General features: G+C 41.7%; 1 protein-coding gene across 2 annotated transcripts in view; it reads left to right on the top strand.

Moving 5' to 3' along the window:
- GRB10 (growth factor receptor bound protein 10) overlaps positions 1 to 17,956 on the top strand; it is a 114,009-nt gene that overhangs the window by 17,330 nt on the left and 78,723 nt on the right. The window contains exons 1-2 of one of the 2 annotated variants that reach the window (XM_009282902.2): positions 872 to 917; positions 7,312 to 7,405. In XM_009282902.2, the coding sequence (XP_009281177.1) occupies positions 912 to 917; positions 7,312 to 7,405 (100 nt within the window). In that variant the 5' untranslated portion in view covers positions 872 to 911. Of the gene's footprint in view, positions 1 to 871; positions 918 to 7,311; positions 7,406 to 17,956 lie in introns of those variants that run through there. The other variant, XM_009282901.2, reaches the window with a different exon arrangement.

The following is a 17,956-nucleotide window of genomic DNA, read 5'->3' as shown; positions in this document are numbered from 1 at the left end:
AAAGTGCACACTGTGGAATATACTATTGATTTTCTCTGTGGAGAGTACTGTGAGACAGCTAAATTCTTGCAGGAGTGGTTAGTTTCTACTAAGAGGGCTGCATCTAGTGAGAGAAATTTATTTTGACGTAGTTCTTGCTAAATTCTGGGTTCAGTAGTGTTGAAAACCCTGCTAATGCCAGTTTTGCAAAGACCAGCCTGGAGAAGCTGAATCTGTAATGCTAGTGTGTATGCGTGCTGTAAAAGTGCATTGCTGAAGCTGTCAGCTAACATGGTATGCTCACTCCTGCCTTACTGGAGAAAAGCTTTTTATGTATAAACTGCTGCTACCAGATACTGTTGGAGGTTGCTAGTCATAGTCCACCTCTTGCCAGATTAGATTTATTTATTTATTTTCTGGGGGGCTGGCCTCTTTGTGTGGGGGGGGGGGGGCTGGCTAGTAAGTAACAGTAGTTTTTGGTATGAAACAATACTGCCCTGATAGCAGTTGCAATGCAGGTAATGACAAGTCACGTAACTGGTAATACTTCTTAAAATAATCTGAAACACCTTCAGAAAAATAACTTTCTGGCTCAGCTACAGCAGTATATTGTATAACTGTATCAGTCCATGTATTTAAAAGCCCCCCCCCCCCTCCCCCCCTTGGTGTAAGAGAAGAAACACTTCACTGACTTGGGGCATGCACACTACAGGGTTTCAGTGTTGACAACAGGGTCCAAACCCCCAATTTTTTTGCTGAATTGAAGGACTTTCTGGTCAGTGGGTTATTGAAACCCAGACGGGGGTCGAAAGAGAAGTTCCTCCAAGGTCAGACTGGCAAGCCTTTCTGCCTTCCCCTATATCATGGGATGTAATATAATTCCTGTGATTCATTTAACAAATTCCCTGCCACTGCAGAGACATAGACCACGGATGCAGGTCTGTCTTGTCTGTCAGTCTCTCTCATTTTCCTTCTTTTTTTGCTAATTCCTGGTATGTTGTGTTTCTTGTAGCTATTGTATATGTTGTGTGGTGGGCTGGTAAGTCTGCTGAGGGTTGTATGAATGTGTGGATAGCAATAGGTCTGTGTGCCCTGCCAGGTTATAGCATGTTCTCAGTGATTTGCGGCACCGAGGATCGGAGGTGCTGCAGTGTGTAGGGAGGAAGGTGCTGCTGCCTTTGCTACTCCTGTGATCCCAAGCTGGACTTGTTTGTTCCTGGTCTCTAGGGTTCTCACTCTCAGTCTTGACAGCCAGTACTGTAAAATCAGAAGGATTCCTGCAGTTAGTGGCTTTGCTACTTCAGGAGAGAGAGCCCGACTTTTGACAAAGCTAGGTGGCTTTATTTTAAGCCCTTGTTTGTACAAGCTCTCTTAGCGATGGGAATGCTAAAATTCTAGGTTCATGGTTACTCTGTTGACTTACTGAGCCTTTTACTTGGCTCTTACCTAGTCAAATGACTATAGTTAAGAGGCAGGAAACCTAGTTACAGGTCTTTAATTATGTAATATGTGGGTTGTCTGAGAATGCTCTTTAAAGTTTTTTGCCTAGTGTGCAAAAGCCTGTTTTTCCTTTATTTCTATGACATGTTAAGCACTGGCGGGAAGATGTGATTGGAGCTCTGGCAGAAGACAGTAAAAAATATGAACTGTGTTTGAGTAAACTTGAAATCATTTGCAAAACAGTGACTTTGGACAAACCCAAGAGCCCTGCTTGTACAACTGTACTTGGGACAAATTTCCTCAAGCTCTGGGGTGTCAGCAGGCTGAAAATATAACAAACAGCTATCTGGTAGGAAACTGTGCTGCTGTATTTAGCCACTAAGAAGTCCAGTGACTTAAATCTTTTAAGAAAGGAGCATCATATGCATTACTAATTGATCTAGACTGTGGAGTTTGGATTAGAGCTTAAACATTGGTCTGGATCTGTCAGGTGGATTTCTTCCTGTAATAGCCTATGTGTTTGCCTTCATGCCTTCACAGGGCTAAGAGTAAAATTGAGTGACGGAACAGAAACTCTGTGGATTGCTGCGGATACCAGTAAGCTATAGGAAAGTTTACTTAGATGAATAGCTGGCTACTCGGCACTTCCCATAATTGAGTCTGTTCTCCTCCTTGTACATTTGATGCTTTAAAGTAAACCAAAGCTGCAAAATCACAGTGTAAAGAAGCAGCATAGCTTAGAAAACAATGCAGAAAGTTACTTTACATAAATGCAAATAGTCTTTTGTTTGGAAGGTGAAGAATCATATGAAGTGGTCCTCAGAATAAATGCTGCCTAATCTGTTTATTGCCTAAGGAAACTCCAGAAGCATGTTAAGAATGGCAGTACTGGGTCAGATAAAGAAGTGTTCGTCTACCTCTGTGTCCTTCGTCTAAGAGCAACAAGTTGCAGATACAAAGAGTGCAATTTCTCAAAGTATCCCCTTCCGGCTTCTGGAGCCTGGAGCTGTGTCCACTCCTTCACAGCCTGTGGTGGACACCTCTTCAGTGAATTTTAATAATTGCTTCTTTTGGAAACCACTTAGACTTTTGAACACTTTGCAATGCCTGTGCTAGCAGAAGGTACTTCATTTTGCTTTACACAAGTTGCCTGAACAGTGTAAAGCTAAGGTGGCTCAAGTAATGACTTGGCTAATTTTCTTTTTACGCTTGACTAGTTTTAAGACATCTACCTCAGTGTGATAAAGTAGCGCTGCCAGGTAGGCAGCGAGCTCCTGGCATGGCAGAAGTGCCTCTGTGCAAACTGAGGTGTATCTGCCTTGATAGTCTCCTAAACCGCAGTGGGACCCGTCAGCACGTCTGACTTGACTTTCTGTTGTGCTGGATGGTGTACAAACATCGGAAGTATGTCATGATCTTAATTTGTCGCTGTGGGACTGCTGGCATGAGTACGCGTGACTCTTGCTCAATTGAACCTTTTGTTCAGGGGCATGGCTGTGTGGGTTTGCAGACAGCTACAGTAAATCCAAAACCAGGGACTGTCGTCTTGGTGGTCTGGATGTCCTCAGTCTGGCTGTGCTCCCAGGAGCTTCCGAGAAGCTGTGCTGCCACTTGTAGCCTGCCTTCATCTCGTAAACTTCTAGTGACTGCTGAAGTTAGAAAAAGTTGAAGCCTTCATTAAAAGGGGATTTCCAGACCTCTTGAGAAACCTACTCTGCCTCTGCTAATGTCAGGCCCCTTTCTTTGCAAAGAAAGAGGGAGAAGGGAAGTATAGATGATACTTTATTATTTGTACTTTTGAATCTTCTTCCTCCTTTCTCTAAGCCCTATTTACCTGTAAGATTATCCTGAATGACTGACTGGATAAACTTTGCTGAAGGAACCAGGATGAGAGAAGCAGCAGTAGAGTAGTAGCAACACTGGTCAGCCTAATAATGCTGTCTCATACTGATAATACTCTTCTGAGCTAACTGCAGGTAGGAACAGTAGCACTCGGAGCCGAAGAAGTGATTACAGAGCCCATGCGCAGACAGCAGAGCTACTATAGTATATGGCTGTCTGATTCTCTGATTTAAAAAAACAGATTTAATGTTTTCTTTGATAACTGAAACGCTTATCATGCTAGCACGAACAGCAGCAAATATTGTATGTCATAGTTGAAGGAGTGCAACTTGAAAGGCTTGGTTATACATTGAAAAAATAAATCCAGATTGTCCTGGTTACTGATACGTAGAGATAACACTGTCTATGAGTGGACTTTGGCTCTTAATACGATGCAAGCATGTCGCATTTTGTGTCGTGCGATATAGGTTTGCAAAAGGACACTGAAGTCTAACCTGTAATGATGGTGTGTTTTGGCTATGTGAAATGCTAATGCTTTAAAGGACTCTAAAAAAAAACCCCCTAAACCCTGTTTCAGATCCTTCTAGCACTCTTGCTAGTCACTCGATTAAATCATCCTTGGTCACAGATGCTGACTGACAGAAAATATTACAAAATAGCACAGGCAAACAAGTCAGCGAGGGCTAATGCTCAGCTGGCTTCTAAAAATACTACAATAGCTGGATGGTACAGTAAGTTAAGTAACATGCTTTAATTTCATATTGAGAGCATTTATTGGAAGAGGAGGGAGAGCTGGGGATTAAAACATGGAGCAAACACATGACTTACCGGGAGCCCGGTTTGAGCGGCGGCGGGGGGGATGGTGATGGACCAAAGCAGGTGCCCACCTTGCTGAGGGCCTCGGCCATGGCCCGGAGCAGGAGCCCAACAACGAGGCCGCTGGCACTGAGCAATTATATAACTCCCCCCCCCGGCCTTTCTTCTTTTAACCTTGTTCCAGTGTCTGTCTGATCTCTGCTGCAGCTGGCCAAGTGCCACTGTTTGTCTGTGCACAACGGACACAAACAGATTCTGGAGGGTCATGTGAAACTACCCTGAGCTCTTTAAACCGCACCGCCCTTACCTTTCCTACTCTGCTGCCTGCATTGCTTTTAACAGGTGTGGCTTTGTTTATGCACGTCTGTCGCTTTACTTTAGCACCTGGGTTGTGCTGGCCCTCAGTGCCTGGAGGAAACCTTTGGTTCCACACTTTGCTCAAGCTGCAGGAGAAGTCTGCAGACCTGGGCAGGGGTTTGCACCTAAGGAAACAGGCAGGGGCATCAGCTTTGTAAGGGCAGCACCGGCAATCATTAGTCATTGAAACCTCTGCTTCTGAAAACGTTGATATATCTTATCATGACTTTGGCTTAAGCTTTGTGCATGAGGCCTGTGGTTCTCGGCATCTGCTGGTACAGCAGTAAGGTGATTCCAGAGAGGATGAATCCTATTCCTGTAAATTATTGGCAATTGCTAGTTAAAAAAAATCAGTTTTAATTAAAGAGTTATGGGCTTGCAGCCAGCTGTAAGCCTGAAATAAGGTCTTCTCAGTTAAGTGTGTGTGTGTTACTGCTGTGGGAAATCCAAAGGTAAAAAGGTGCATCTTGGCTACATCTCATCCTCTGTTGCTACATAGTACTGCACGAATCTTGCCTTCCACTAGGGACTTTTATGTCTTGGGACAACTGAAAACACATTTAGGTGTGTAACAAAGCTTATAACTGGTTTTCCTGTTCCACCTTCTGTTTCTGTGGGATGCCTTGTTGCTCTTCCCAGCCGAGAGGCAATATGCAACTGCATCCATGCGTCGGATGTCTGGATGCGTTCCTGGGAAGTGGAACTAACGCTGCTAGACTGCGTCAGTGGGGTTTTAGCTACCCAGTAAAAATACGTGATGTTGAATTGCATGGGGAGAAACGCACAAGGAAAGCCCTGCACTAGGGGGAAGGATGTTCTGCTGCTTTGTTCGCCATGCCTGTGATGTTCACCTCCCAACCTTTTTACTAGGTTTGAAATAACTGAAGAGCAATTGACTTCAGCTTTAAGTTTTGACTGAAACTTTTCCTAGATAAACATCTCCCCCACTTCCCCACCCCACCCCTGTTGTCCCTGGAGCCTTTGAAAGAATTACACTAAACTTTTTGGGGAGCAGACTCTTAGTTTTGTATCTGCTTTCTGTCTCCTGCAGCGGCCTTCTCGTGCTGCAAGTCCCAAATTTCCTGTCTGAAATTTAAAATTAAGATGATGTGGGCCAGGTCAGTGCTGGCTGTGTGGTATCCCTAAGAAAATGAGATACATCCAGGGAAAACGACTAGTGCTCCAGAAGCAGTAATAATGTTAGGATGTGATACCCTGTGGTTGCGAGGGATTTGACAGAGACAGGAGCTCATGAGTTGCTTGTTCCTAACACCTATTCAGTTAGCTCCGGTGAAAGAGCTAACAAATATTGCCATGTTTCAAGAAAGTAAGAACAAATACAGTCGTGCTGACAGGATGTCTGATTATTTTTTTTTTTTGTTATTCCTAAGAAGCAACTACAAAAATTTGTGAAATTAGCTAGATGTGGCTCATGAAACAACAGCCACTGCCATGAAAATCAGTGGCAAGGATGTAAAGAGCTATAAGGGGAGGTAGCCAATACGGAGGCAGAAGTCTGAGTGGTCCTAGTTGTATCTGGCATAGATAGATGGATGCCTTATGTATCTTATCATATATTGTTTACTTTTAAAAACCTCCTTTAGTCATACCACTGTTGGCAGTTCTTGTCTTATAAACACCTGTGGGCTCCTGAATTGATCTGTGATGGTGAAGGCACTCAAGAGTGGTGCTTGAGTACTTGAATCAAAGCTCAAACATTTGCTGTTTGACACAGTCTCTCTGAAGAAGAGATAATATAATTTATTTCATATCCTGTATAACTATATACAGTTCTTATCCCCAAACACTACGTCCGTTAGGTGTTTGAGCATTAGCTTATATTCTGTAAACTGGAAATGTTGGGCTGAGAGCTCACAGTTGCACATAGTTGAATCGCCGCTCGCTGTGTGTGAGTAGCAATGTTATTTCTCTGCCGTAATTACAATGTCATTTGCTGTGAAGGTGGTTCCTATGTTTTGACATAAATGTGGGTCATGCCATTGTGTATTTATCCCACACTTTGGGCACAGCAGGAACATGTATACAGTCACGTATATCACTGCAGCAGTTTATGGTCGGTGATATATCAATGCAGTCAACCTTATGCAAGTCAAACTTGCTTCTGTTTTTCCATACCCACCGTTAACCAGTATATGCAAAGGTACGCCAACTTTGTAAAACTGTGTACCTGCTCTAAATTTCCTTCTTATGCTTCTAAAAAAATGTAATGCGACTTATCTTGCTTTTCTTATTTTTTGTTTATATTTCAATTTTCCTGCTTTCTCCTAGTCGTTGTCTTTGGCAAGATCTGTGAGAAGCTGTGGTATTTTAGACTTAGCCAAATTCAGTCTGTGTTAAAACTTCTTGAAACCTGATCTTGTGAGAGTTCTAGTATGAGGAAAAAAAAAACCCAAACCAAAAAAACAGGTTGGCATCCAGAGCCATGGATGTTTATCTAAACTGAACTTCAGATTCCTCTTGAGGTTTAGTAGTTCACTACTGAATCTGTTTCAGTCCAGTTAATTAGTTACAAACCCCCTTGGAATTAAAGAAAACAAAGCCCCAAGCCTCTGCATAATTTGATGCAAGAAGAAACTTTTGTTAAACTAGGAAGTGCATTTACATCACTGTTCCCCAGTTTGAAATGCAGATGAGCCAATGGCATCGTCATTGATTCTGGATTCATGCCACATGTATTAATGTGACAGTCTAGTGTCCCCCTATAATCTCCCCCCTTCTTCTGACATTGGTTTCTCCTTTCAGAGGTATGGCAGGGATTTTGTTTTTTTGTATGAGTGGTTTGGCTCTGTGCGACGTAGCTTACAGGGAGTACAGAATGCCTGGTTTTGATAAGATTTTCTGCTCTTCTGTTTTTAGGACAATGTAGATCAGACTTCAGCTCATGGTCGGCGGGATCTGGTGGAACCGGGCTTCCAAGAACCATCTAACCGCATCTCCCTGAATCATCAAGGTAAGGAACAGTGGGTGGGAATCCAGGCTCCTCGGGGGAATGCGGAGATGGTTTTGCCTCCGTGTTGCCAATTCTCCTTCTCATTAAATAAAAAAAAAAAAAAGAAAAAAGTTCTGGATGGTTGGAGGAGGAGAGCTGAAGAAATCGTTTTTTGTCACAACTGTCCTTTGAGCTATGGATGAAGATGACGAAGAACTTCTGGTGCATCTCAAGCCTTGTAGCCCAAACTGGGATTGCTAGCTTGGGTGGCAGGGATATTCTCCTGCTTTTAGGAGCACAGAGGAGGGAAGTACTGAAATGGAATTCGACATTTGTAATGTTGAAGTTACATTTAGAAAATCTTTGACTGCTACAAGAAGGGTTCAGGGCTCTGGCTCAACTTTTGCAGTAGGAGAAAAGAAGAGAAAAGTATGTTTGCTTGCTTTGCATGACAGAAATCAGCTCATTTGGGGAAAGAAAGAGACGTAATGCTTGTGCAATAGTTTAGCTTCTGTAATTCAACAGGACCATACATAAAAAGTTAAATCTTAAAAGTCTTAGTTTGCCAATTGCTGTCTGTTCAGATACCTAAAAAAAGACAGTTACTATTATAGCAGGGACTTTTTAGCTCAGCTTTATTTTTTTGGCTTTGAAATAATTAATAATAGAGTGTGCCGTCTTAACCAGTGAACCCCTTTACCCTCAGGGTTCCTGATGGCTTAATTTGGAACTAAGTCCTTGAAGGTCATCTTCAAATGTTGTTTCTTCAGTGCAACAGCTAATAGTATTGCAGTCAGCACAAGGCTATTGAAACAAAAGAGATCATGAACATATTACTTAAAATATTTGCAAATACGACATGCTTAACTCTTCCTTTAAAAATCCAGCTTCTTTCGTTTGCCAAGGGCAGCAAGACTGGAATTTCATCACTTGTAGATCCTCAAGACTATTTAAGTTTCGCAAACAAGTGCCAGAATGTAATGAAGATTGTATTTTAATTTACTCCCCTCCCCACACCCCAAGTCCTCCAGTTTTTTAAAGCTTTGCTTTCAATTGAAAATAGAAGATAACAGGTTGCCATGTTATCCAGTCTAAAACTTCTAGTAGCACAAGCAGTGTTGTGTTGTGGCATGCTTGCATGCATACAGCACAGAGTTTATAAATTCAATTTTTCATTCATTCCATTGTTCATCATATTACATTAATTTTACCTACCTTGGGATGTGCAAATCCTGGAGCAGATCTATATAGGTGATGTCTTCTGAAGCTATTTGTAAATATCCCCCTTTAATCAAGGGATTTTTTAGGGGAACACATCCTGTGTGGTCTAAGTTCATGTATTGAAGCATGTGTGGCTGCTGCTTGTGAAGTCTGAACATTTATTGAAGAGATAGGTAATACTGCATTTTGGTGGCAACACGCCAGCTTTTCAGCCTGACATTTTCCTGCTTCCTTTTCAGAGCCTTCTTTTCCTCTCAATATTGTAGTACTGCAGAAGAATCCATACAGTGTCACCTGATGTGTGGCTCTGCCTTAGCCACTTTGAGACAAATGTCTGTATGCGAACTGGTCTAAATTAATTTACGAAACAGCTATCTTTAAAGAGAATGCTTTGCATAGGGGGTACTGGCAGTTTAATGTTTATTTCTAAAGCAAGACCCAGTTAACATGTTTTCCCAATACTTTCTGAAGTAAGGATCACTTTTGCACCCACAAATTGTTTGGGGTATTTTTCTACGTCAGCTGACTGACAGCAATCAAATCCAGTATCTCTAAAATCTTCCTGATTTTGTTGCTGAAGTAGGTTTTTAGCACATTAATAATCTTGCCTACCCCTGTGACTATGAAATGCTGTTACGTAAGTGGCGTAGATTAAGAACTGAAACCGGAATGCCCAGTGGTGGCATCTAATGCTGCGCTGGGCTGTAGCACCTTTTGTCTTTTTGCAGTGTCGGAGGGAAGCAACGTGCCTCGCAGGCATGATACCTGCTGCTTCAGTATTTTTTTGGAAGTGGAAGTGGCTGTAAGCATGATGTTATGTCATGTCTTGTGTGTTTGCTCTGTCCAAGTGTGAGTGTCTACACTCTTTCATAGCATAAGAAATACACATTCTTGTCCAATAACTTGAAAGTACAAGTATTTTAAGAGCTGCCACGTATTCCAGTAACTGATTAATGAATGGTACATACAAAAATAAAACATGAAGAGCTTCGGAGGGAGTTGTGACATGGTCTGAACTAGCTCTGATGCAGTCATACTAGTCACACAATAAATAGGAAGACTAGATTGTTAACATAAAGTGGGTTTTTAAGTTCTGTGGCAGCTGTTTGCTTTGTTTTTTAACACTTTAGACTAAACTGTCATCGATTACTATTAAAGCTTTGCAGGCATTGACTTCAATGAAAAACTTAAGAGTAAACCTGTATCCAGAAGTAACTTGCAGGACCACTACTTATATTTAATAAATGAATCTGTTTGGTGGTATGTCTTGATTAGGCTGATGAAAAGGTATTTGCAACAGACTATGGCAAATCTTGCTTCCAGTTGTATATATTACTTGCTGACTTCAGCTTATACTGACTAGCAGATCTAAAGCTTTTATTCCTGTGTTTCGCAAGACTTTCAAGGAAAACTGATTGGCTTGCAACAAAGCTGGTTTAATACATACTTAATGGGAGCAGAAATTGTGGAAGGATTAGAATTGGCTAAAATATTTCATGTGTTAAGTGCTCCCTGCCTTTTTCCCTTTAGTGTGCTGTGCCTTAAATGCTGCAGCTGAACTCTGAGCAACCGTGCTTATTATGTTATTTTATGTATACACTTCCAGTTCATACCTGACCGTATTGCTCAGTGAGTGCAGCAGGTTTGCCAGTTTCTGTTGAACATTAACTTATAGCCCTTTGCTTTTCACTGGGAGAGCTTTGGTACAAGCACTTGCAATTCTGAACCAGACCCTGCTTTCCACGGCCTATAAAAAATGGTGATTAGCTTCCTCCCAGGCATCTGAACCCCTTCAACACAAGCTGGAAAAAGAGCATTCAAGTGGAGACTGAGATATCCCTGCCAACTGTCCCTGCGTGAATAAGCTCTTTCTTGTGAAGGGTATTTCAAGTACATGTTTCCTGCTGAATCACTCTTTTTACACAAGCAGATGCTTTATAACTGTTAAGCTTTTTATTTTAAAAGAATATCTTGTGAAGATTGGGGAGCAGAGAATACTTCTTGTAAAGTGAGGAGTCTTTAAAATAGGCAGGTTTCATATGAAACGTAAAAAGTTGAGTGCAGATGGAATAGTATTTTTTCCTAGAAATAGTTCAATAACTGCTTATGTGTAGGTATGCTGATAAACTCGCTTACTTGAACAATACATATTTTTATATCTAAGCCATTATTTAGTATTTACTTTTCAATGATTCTGCTAGTTGGGCAAATTTCGTAAAGATACTAAACACAGAGAGCAAGAGCTAGGATTTCTTACCTCTGTTCCCCAAAAGCTACTTCATAAATTAAATGCAGTAGGAAAGAGTGAGCTTCATCCAGCTGAACAATACTAATATCCACTGATGTAAAGGAACAGATATGCTTCCGCTACCTATTGAAAGTTATATGAAAGTTAACAACAACCAGCCAGGATTTGGCATTTAATAAACATTTAATAAACATCAAGTGAAGTATTTCTCGAGCAGTCCTTCCAGAAGCTGTAGTAAAGCCTCTAGGCTTGGAGAAGAAAAATATGTCTAAACTATGTGGCGTTTCCTGAAGAGTTAAGGAAGGTGGTTAAGAAACAATCAAAACAATTATTTGCCATCTTTAAAAACACCGAGAGAAAGAGGAAGTGAGAGCATGCTTAGGATGGGACAGGTATTGTTATTTTTCTAATTTTTTTTTCCCTTCAGCAGTGGAGTGTGGAGATGAAGGAAACTGTAGCCTCCTCAGCCACATCTTACTTTGCGAAACACTTAGCGCTCACAAATGTTTAATATTTTGCAACGACAGGTTCTGTGCAGTGTGTAGCCTACGGCATTTGTACCCCATCCAGTAGTGAGGGGCAGAGCTGGGGAGCATAGTGGTGATTTTAGTCAAAACACTTGCATTCACATGGAGATGCAGTTTTGAGGCCTTTCATAGAGGTGATGGGCTCCAGCACTTGTTCTCCCTGCCCCGTCCCAAAGGATGCTGCTGGTTCTCCTCTCTCTCCAAGCACCCTGGCAGTGCAGCCTCCGTTCTTCTTGGTTGAGTGCAGCGCTGTGTGGTGCCACCAAAGTTAACCTTGAATGTGTCTCAGTAGCAAGACAAGTCCATCCTCTGGATTTCCGTGCACTGCCTAGGAGCGGCCTTGCCATATGAAGTATGATAGCAAAATACACCATGCTACAGAAAACCATAAGCCCATCTGAATTTGTTTACTCTTGGACTTCAGGGGGGTTTAACCTGCTAGCTCATCCTGCTCTGTACTTCTGGGTTTTTCTTTGTTGAGGTGTGTTTCAGAGCTCATTTTTCTGTTTGTTTTTGTAGCAAGCAGCAAATAGTGCCGACTCCACCCCCGGCTGTGAAGTTTATGGGCAGTACATTTTATTGGTGCTTGATGTGTACTTTTTGAGGTTGTGTAGCTGCTACTTATTCAGGATTTTGAAGCCAGGCATAAATAAGATGTGTTCTGTTACCTTGACTTTTAGTGGAAGTATTAGACATGCAATTTTGTCACTTTTCTGTATGTGCGTACTTGTGGGATGATTGTCGGTGTCTGTACAAATGTGTTTTGCTGTGGGTCTGTGATGAAAGATTTATTTTCCTTTTATTAATGCATTCGCATGCGGCCTTCCTCTCCTGAGGCGCTCTCAGCTCTTGTTGGACTTGATGCTTTTTGTCACAGCAGTTCGCGGACAGAGCTGAGCCGGATATTGGCAGCAGAAGGAAAATGGTGATATGAGTTGTTCTAGTCAACAGCTGTCCTTTGTCAACAGCCAGCTCATCCTTTGGTCTTTCTTGGTTGGTCATGGTAGGAAATCTTGCCTATAGTGAGGCAATGAAGATGCTGTGGTTGCGGATCGGTTGGCATTAGGTTTCCTGCCCATACGTACAGACGACTTGTTCCCACCAAAACTGGAGGGATCCAGAGCAGCTGCCAACATGCATCGCACTACAGCCTGCTCTTGAGGTAGATGGTCTCCTGTACTTTGCTGGCTACTAACTAATACATTAACTTCTACAGAGATGGTAAATGTCAGCGGTGGTGGAAACGACCCTTCTAGCACACTGCCTGGGTCCAAAAAATAAAAGCCCATGTAAATATGGACAGACTTTTTGAATGAGTATGGGCTTAGATGAAGTATTACGATGCCTAAGATTTAGCCCAGAGAATTAATCTTCTGTAGGACTGTTTTTCTCCACCACTGCTATTAATACTTGCTTTTAATACGTTTTCTTGTGTATCTGCCTCAGAATAGGTATGTGAGGTTGAGGCGATTTTGTTACTTGTTCTGTAGCTAAGGAGGGAGTGTGTTTAGTAATGGCCGGTGCTACTTCTGATATGCTTCAGTTGTGGGATCCCACTGGGATGAGTCGGTTATTTGGTGTATCAGAACTAACCCATATTTTTGTAGAATCCAGCTGATACTGAATTGAAAACATAGAGTGAAAAACAGATAGCCTTGTTTGTATTGGAGAGACAATACCAAAAGCTGCCAGACATTCATGAATTCTCCTGTATTGTATAAATGTTGTTGTCATTGTCTAGCCTTAGGAAAAAAACACCATTAATGCCAAAAAGATTTACACTGACTACCCTTACGCAGAGAGCAGAGCCCCTGCTTCCTGCCTAGCTCATTACAGTACCTTTGTCTTGTTTTGGAGAAGGCTTCCATTGTATTTGGTGATGAATCTTGTTAGCACAGTTACTAGGAGGGCACCCATAATAGCTGTGTAGAAGTTTAACTTCCCTCATTATATTAGTTCCCAAAGCCTTGAGCTGACAGAACTTGGGGGGGGGATAACCAAAAGAGAAGACAAAAGTAGGCTGATGTTTAGTACAGATGATTTCAGAGATTTGCACCAAGCTACAGGACAATAAAATAGACCAACTGATTGAGTTTAGCAGGAAGACTCTATATATAATAAAGCTGCTAATGAAGATTGAGTGAAATGAGAAGAAACAGCCCAAAAATGGTTTAAAATGGTGCATGTTCAGAGAAACATATTTGCAGGTGACTGATGGATTTTATTTTTACTGTATTTTTAAATTTTTTATTTTGTTTTCTTTTTCATATATCAACTTTTTAGTGTCAGCTTTGCAGATCTTTAATTTTGGACATCTTTAAAATTAAATGTGTTCCTCTGAAGGCCCCTGATATGAATAAAAAAAAAAGCTTGAATATTTCATAGTTGGCAAGCATGGGCTTTAAGCCTGTTTATAATCTCTCAGGATTCAGTGTGTCCTTTGGGTAAATTTCTCTGACAAGGTAGGATTCAGTGCAGGGAAAGGAGCCCTCTGTCTTGCTTGTATAGGGTGTAGCATGGTTTGCCTTGAGGCCTTTATTCATTGGAAGTTTTACAAGTGGAGATGTAGAAAAAATTGAGAATTTTGAAGTAAGCCTAAAGCAAGAAGTCTTACAATATTAAAAATTAATCTTCCCTGTTTATGTGACTGTCAAGTAAATTTTAAGCCTATTTTGTTCTGTGGCCTATGGGAAAATGGTAAAGTTATTACCATGTTTGTAATGAACTTCTTGCCACGTTGGAGGCGAGATGGTTGCTGGGGCAGAGCGGTCGCATTGGGAGAGCAGGTGGAGCTGGGCTGGGGAGTTGGGTTCCTTGCTCGAGATAGTCCGTGGCGCACCATACCTGCCCCTCGGGGACGGAAGCTGTATGGGTGTATGACGTCTGAGAAAGTGGGGGTTTTTTCATACTGTAGGTAGAGGGATTGTGTTCTTCCACCTTCTCTTTCAAGATTTATATCTCCAGTTATCACGGGGTGGGGGGGAGTCAATTCACAAGGTGTGAATTTAGGGTGACTAGAAGCTCCTTTCTTGTCGTTATTGTTAAATTTTTGTCTAAGGCTTTTGAGAGGGGAAGGTGTAAATTGGGCATCTGGGTGGTGTGATTCTGTTGCTTCTTTAGAGATCCTTCTCAGAGCAAGAGGCCATTTACCTCCCTCACCCCTTATGTGTTACCTATTGGAGAACAAGTTAGCTTAGTACTACTATAAGCCTAAAATGATGACTCTTTAAGAAACCCACCGCAAATCAAATAGGGAGAGGGAGACACTGTGAAATAAATTGTAAAATAAAATGTCCTTTTTAATTCACTTTTGACCTTAATATTAAGGGATGTGCATTTCCTGTTACCACTGAAGCAGAGCTAAGACTAACTGTTGGAGCAGTCATCACCTTGCATCCTTCGGCTAGATGATGCAAGGGGCGGCGTAGGGATGCCCTCTCTTCTTGTCTGGGGGTGTGCGCTGTTGGGCGTCTGTGCTGCAGCTATTGTGTAAGAACCGGCTGAGTGAAATGGCATGCTTTGGGGGCGGTTGGGGCGGGACGGGGGTGCCATGAAGGTAGGTGCATAAAGGTATTAGTGTGTTACAAGAGTCTAGTCTGTTACAAGAGTCTGCTCTGTTAGCAGAAGGCAAACATTCACATCATCTATTTGTTTACTGTTGGCACGCTTCCCCAGAGGTATATCAGCTCAGCGAGGTGATGTCATCGGCGGCACAAGTACTTTCTGTGCTGGTGTAGCTACTCCAGTTGTGTCGGGGCGGCTGGCCGCTTGCCGAGTGCCTGCCTGCTGGCCGCCTGATGCAACAGCCTCGCTGGCTGCTTGGGAGGAACAGCACCTTGCATGGGCTGTGAGAGGCCTTCCGGGGGAAGTCAACCTGCAAGTCCTTCATGGAGATGATGTTGTTCGGGCTTTTCATTTTTGGGGCCTGAGCTCGTGAGTCCAATGCTTCTGTTGGAAATGGTGTGCTTGGGGAAATTCGGATACCAGAGGGAAAACAGTGTCTCAGTATCTACTCGTGATGAGGTGCTTCTCCCAGGTACCTGAGCTGAGTTCATTTCTTGTGCACTTGTCTCATGTCTTTTGTGAGCAAAAAAGTCCAAAATCCTATGGGTAGCACGCTCTCTCCTCTGTAAATGTATTTACTTAGCAACTTGCGTCATCCCCATCCTTTCTGTAAGCAGATAGCTAAAGCAGCCAAGTGCGATAGATTCCAGTATTTTTTTATTGCTTTATATACTGATTCATTTACTGTCCAACAGGTATGGGGAGACTTGTGGTCTCAGGTTGTCCTCTGCCTCCTAGGAGGCTTATTTCTTCCATTTGAGTTAATGGTCCATAATTGAGCTTAGTGATCTGAAATGCTCTCTTCTAATTTAATCAATAGAAGTTAACTGTAAGATCTTGGAATGAGCTCATGTGTTTTCCGGAATAACTTTTATTGCCTTTGTGTTTTCTTTTGTAATCTGACTAAATTTGTACTGTCAAGATGTTAGGAGAGTGGAAGGATGGAAATTAACGCTATCAGCAAAGGCTCTTTTGATAGCTTCTGGATGACATTTTTAACATGGCTGAGTTGAATTCTTGCCTGTGCCACTCCACCATCTTCCTGCACGTCCTCGAGTTCTGCATATTCTTCCCTGTTAGGGGGCATGTTTTAAGTGTATTTGGCTTTGTGTAAGAAGCTTTTGAACCTTTCGGTGAAGGTGTTAGAGCCAAATGTCAAAACATGGCTGTGGGCACTTAAATAGTCTCAGTACTAATGAGCTTTCCAGCTAGGAAAGTTGATTTATTATCTAGCCTAGTTTTTAATCATGTCATAGCAATGGCAGTCGTTCAGTAAAAACAATGTCTCTGCAGCATCAGAATATTAACTTCAAATTCTGACACCTTAACCAAAAATCAAATCCTAAATTTCAAAGGCAGTTTGACATGTAAAGGGGAAGGGTATATTTAGAGATGGAAACAATCCATACTCACGGCAGCTATACTGCCTGTTATGAAATACTGCTTAAAAGAATATTTTTGAAAGTGTAAGTATCTCTAATTTTTGAGATAAAAGTACTGTGTCACTATGCAAGGTCAGCTTTAATGGAGAGAGAACTGCCCTTCAGTATTTGACTACATGGAAAGCTCTAGGGTGCTAATCTGGTTTCATGACCGTTGTGTTCAAGTCTGAAATAAAGCTATTCTGCTTATTTGGACATTTAAGAGTGTCACCTATAAATAGATCAGAAATTGATTGCCATTTATCTGCAATGTACATAATGTTTGAAAGTATTGTGACTGATGAGGGGGGGGCTCTTTTTTAAATCTGTCTGCTTTGGTAAAATCTGTATCAAGAGCACAGTGTTACTGTATGTCTCTCTGCTTTCTGAAGGTGATGGGGGAAAACAGACCCCCCCTTCCTATGAAACTTACTTCCAAGAGTGTGGTAGCAGTGGCGTGGCAAAGTGGAGGCAGTTGCAATGCCAGAAACTGCTCCCTGAATTCTTGAGATTGGCTGGACTTGAGCTTCACAAGAAACCTTTTCCCCCCCGAATGAAATCTATTTAACTCCTTCAGATAAAGCCCTGAGTTACTCCCACCCCCATTTAAAGCACACTGAACTGATTTGTGTTCTGTCTCTGATCAGCCACGCACCTTTGATCTTTCTTGTGATGGCAGATAATTTCTAATAGCTGACACAATGCAGCCCTCTCATCTGCAAACAATTCTGAGATGTGTATTCAATTTTTAGGTTTTTATTTTCCCCTGACCTTCAAGGTTATATTTTTGTTCTCTATCAAAGTAGTGAGAGGGTGGAGAACAGGCTGTACAGCTCTTGGTTTCCTTCCATTGTTTGTCCTAACGATAAAAGTGCCCTAACTTTTTGTTTCTGTCTCTTCTTTCCAGTGCCTCAGGTGGAGCAAAATATAAGTTAATTTACCTTTTTATGAGCTCCATCCTCTAAGCAGAGCTTTTATCATCTGAGGAATGAATACAGAAATTCACTTTGCTCCTCTTTTAAAAAATAAAAATAATTAAATAAAAAAAAAATAACCAAGCGATGTCTAAATCTGTAACATTTCCAGGGGTAAGAAACAGAACAAGGGCAAGGCAAGACTCGTTCGCAAGAGTGAAATGGGGCATGCTTGTGATACAGCAATTCTCCCAGTAAAGGCTTCTGTTGCTTTAGGATTCCTTTTGATTCAACAGTTTGGTGCCCTCCCTTTTCATTTATTAGCTGGCCTTAATTAGAGGAAGAATTATAAATGCTAAACAAAAGTTGGCTTTGCACTTAAAAATCGAATGGATTTTAAAAGCTGGCTGACACTATTGCAGCAAATTTAGGTTAAGCAGTCTGGACAAGTATAGAATTAGTTTAAGGTTTTAGTATCCTTTTCTGCATATTAGAACAATTTTCAGGAGCTTACATACTAGAAAACTGGGATTGTCACATAAAGATGTAACACATCTTACAGCTGGGAAGAAAATGCCCAATTCAAGTTATAGCTTAAACATCATCTTTCTTAGAAATGCCTTTTCTAATCTGTTTATAAAAGAGATTGGTTCTGCCAGATGACTGGGAAGTTGAGG

Source organism: Aptenodytes forsteri, unplaced genomic scaffold (assembly GCF_000699145.1).
Source record: "Aptenodytes forsteri isolate BGI_AS27 unplaced genomic scaffold, ASM69914v1 Scaffold150, whole genome shotgun sequence".
NCBI lineage: Eukaryota > Metazoa > Chordata > Aves > Sphenisciformes > Spheniscidae > Aptenodytes > Aptenodytes forsteri.
Note: the sequence above shows the minus strand (reverse complement) of the source record. Positions and strands in the feature narration are given on the sequence as shown.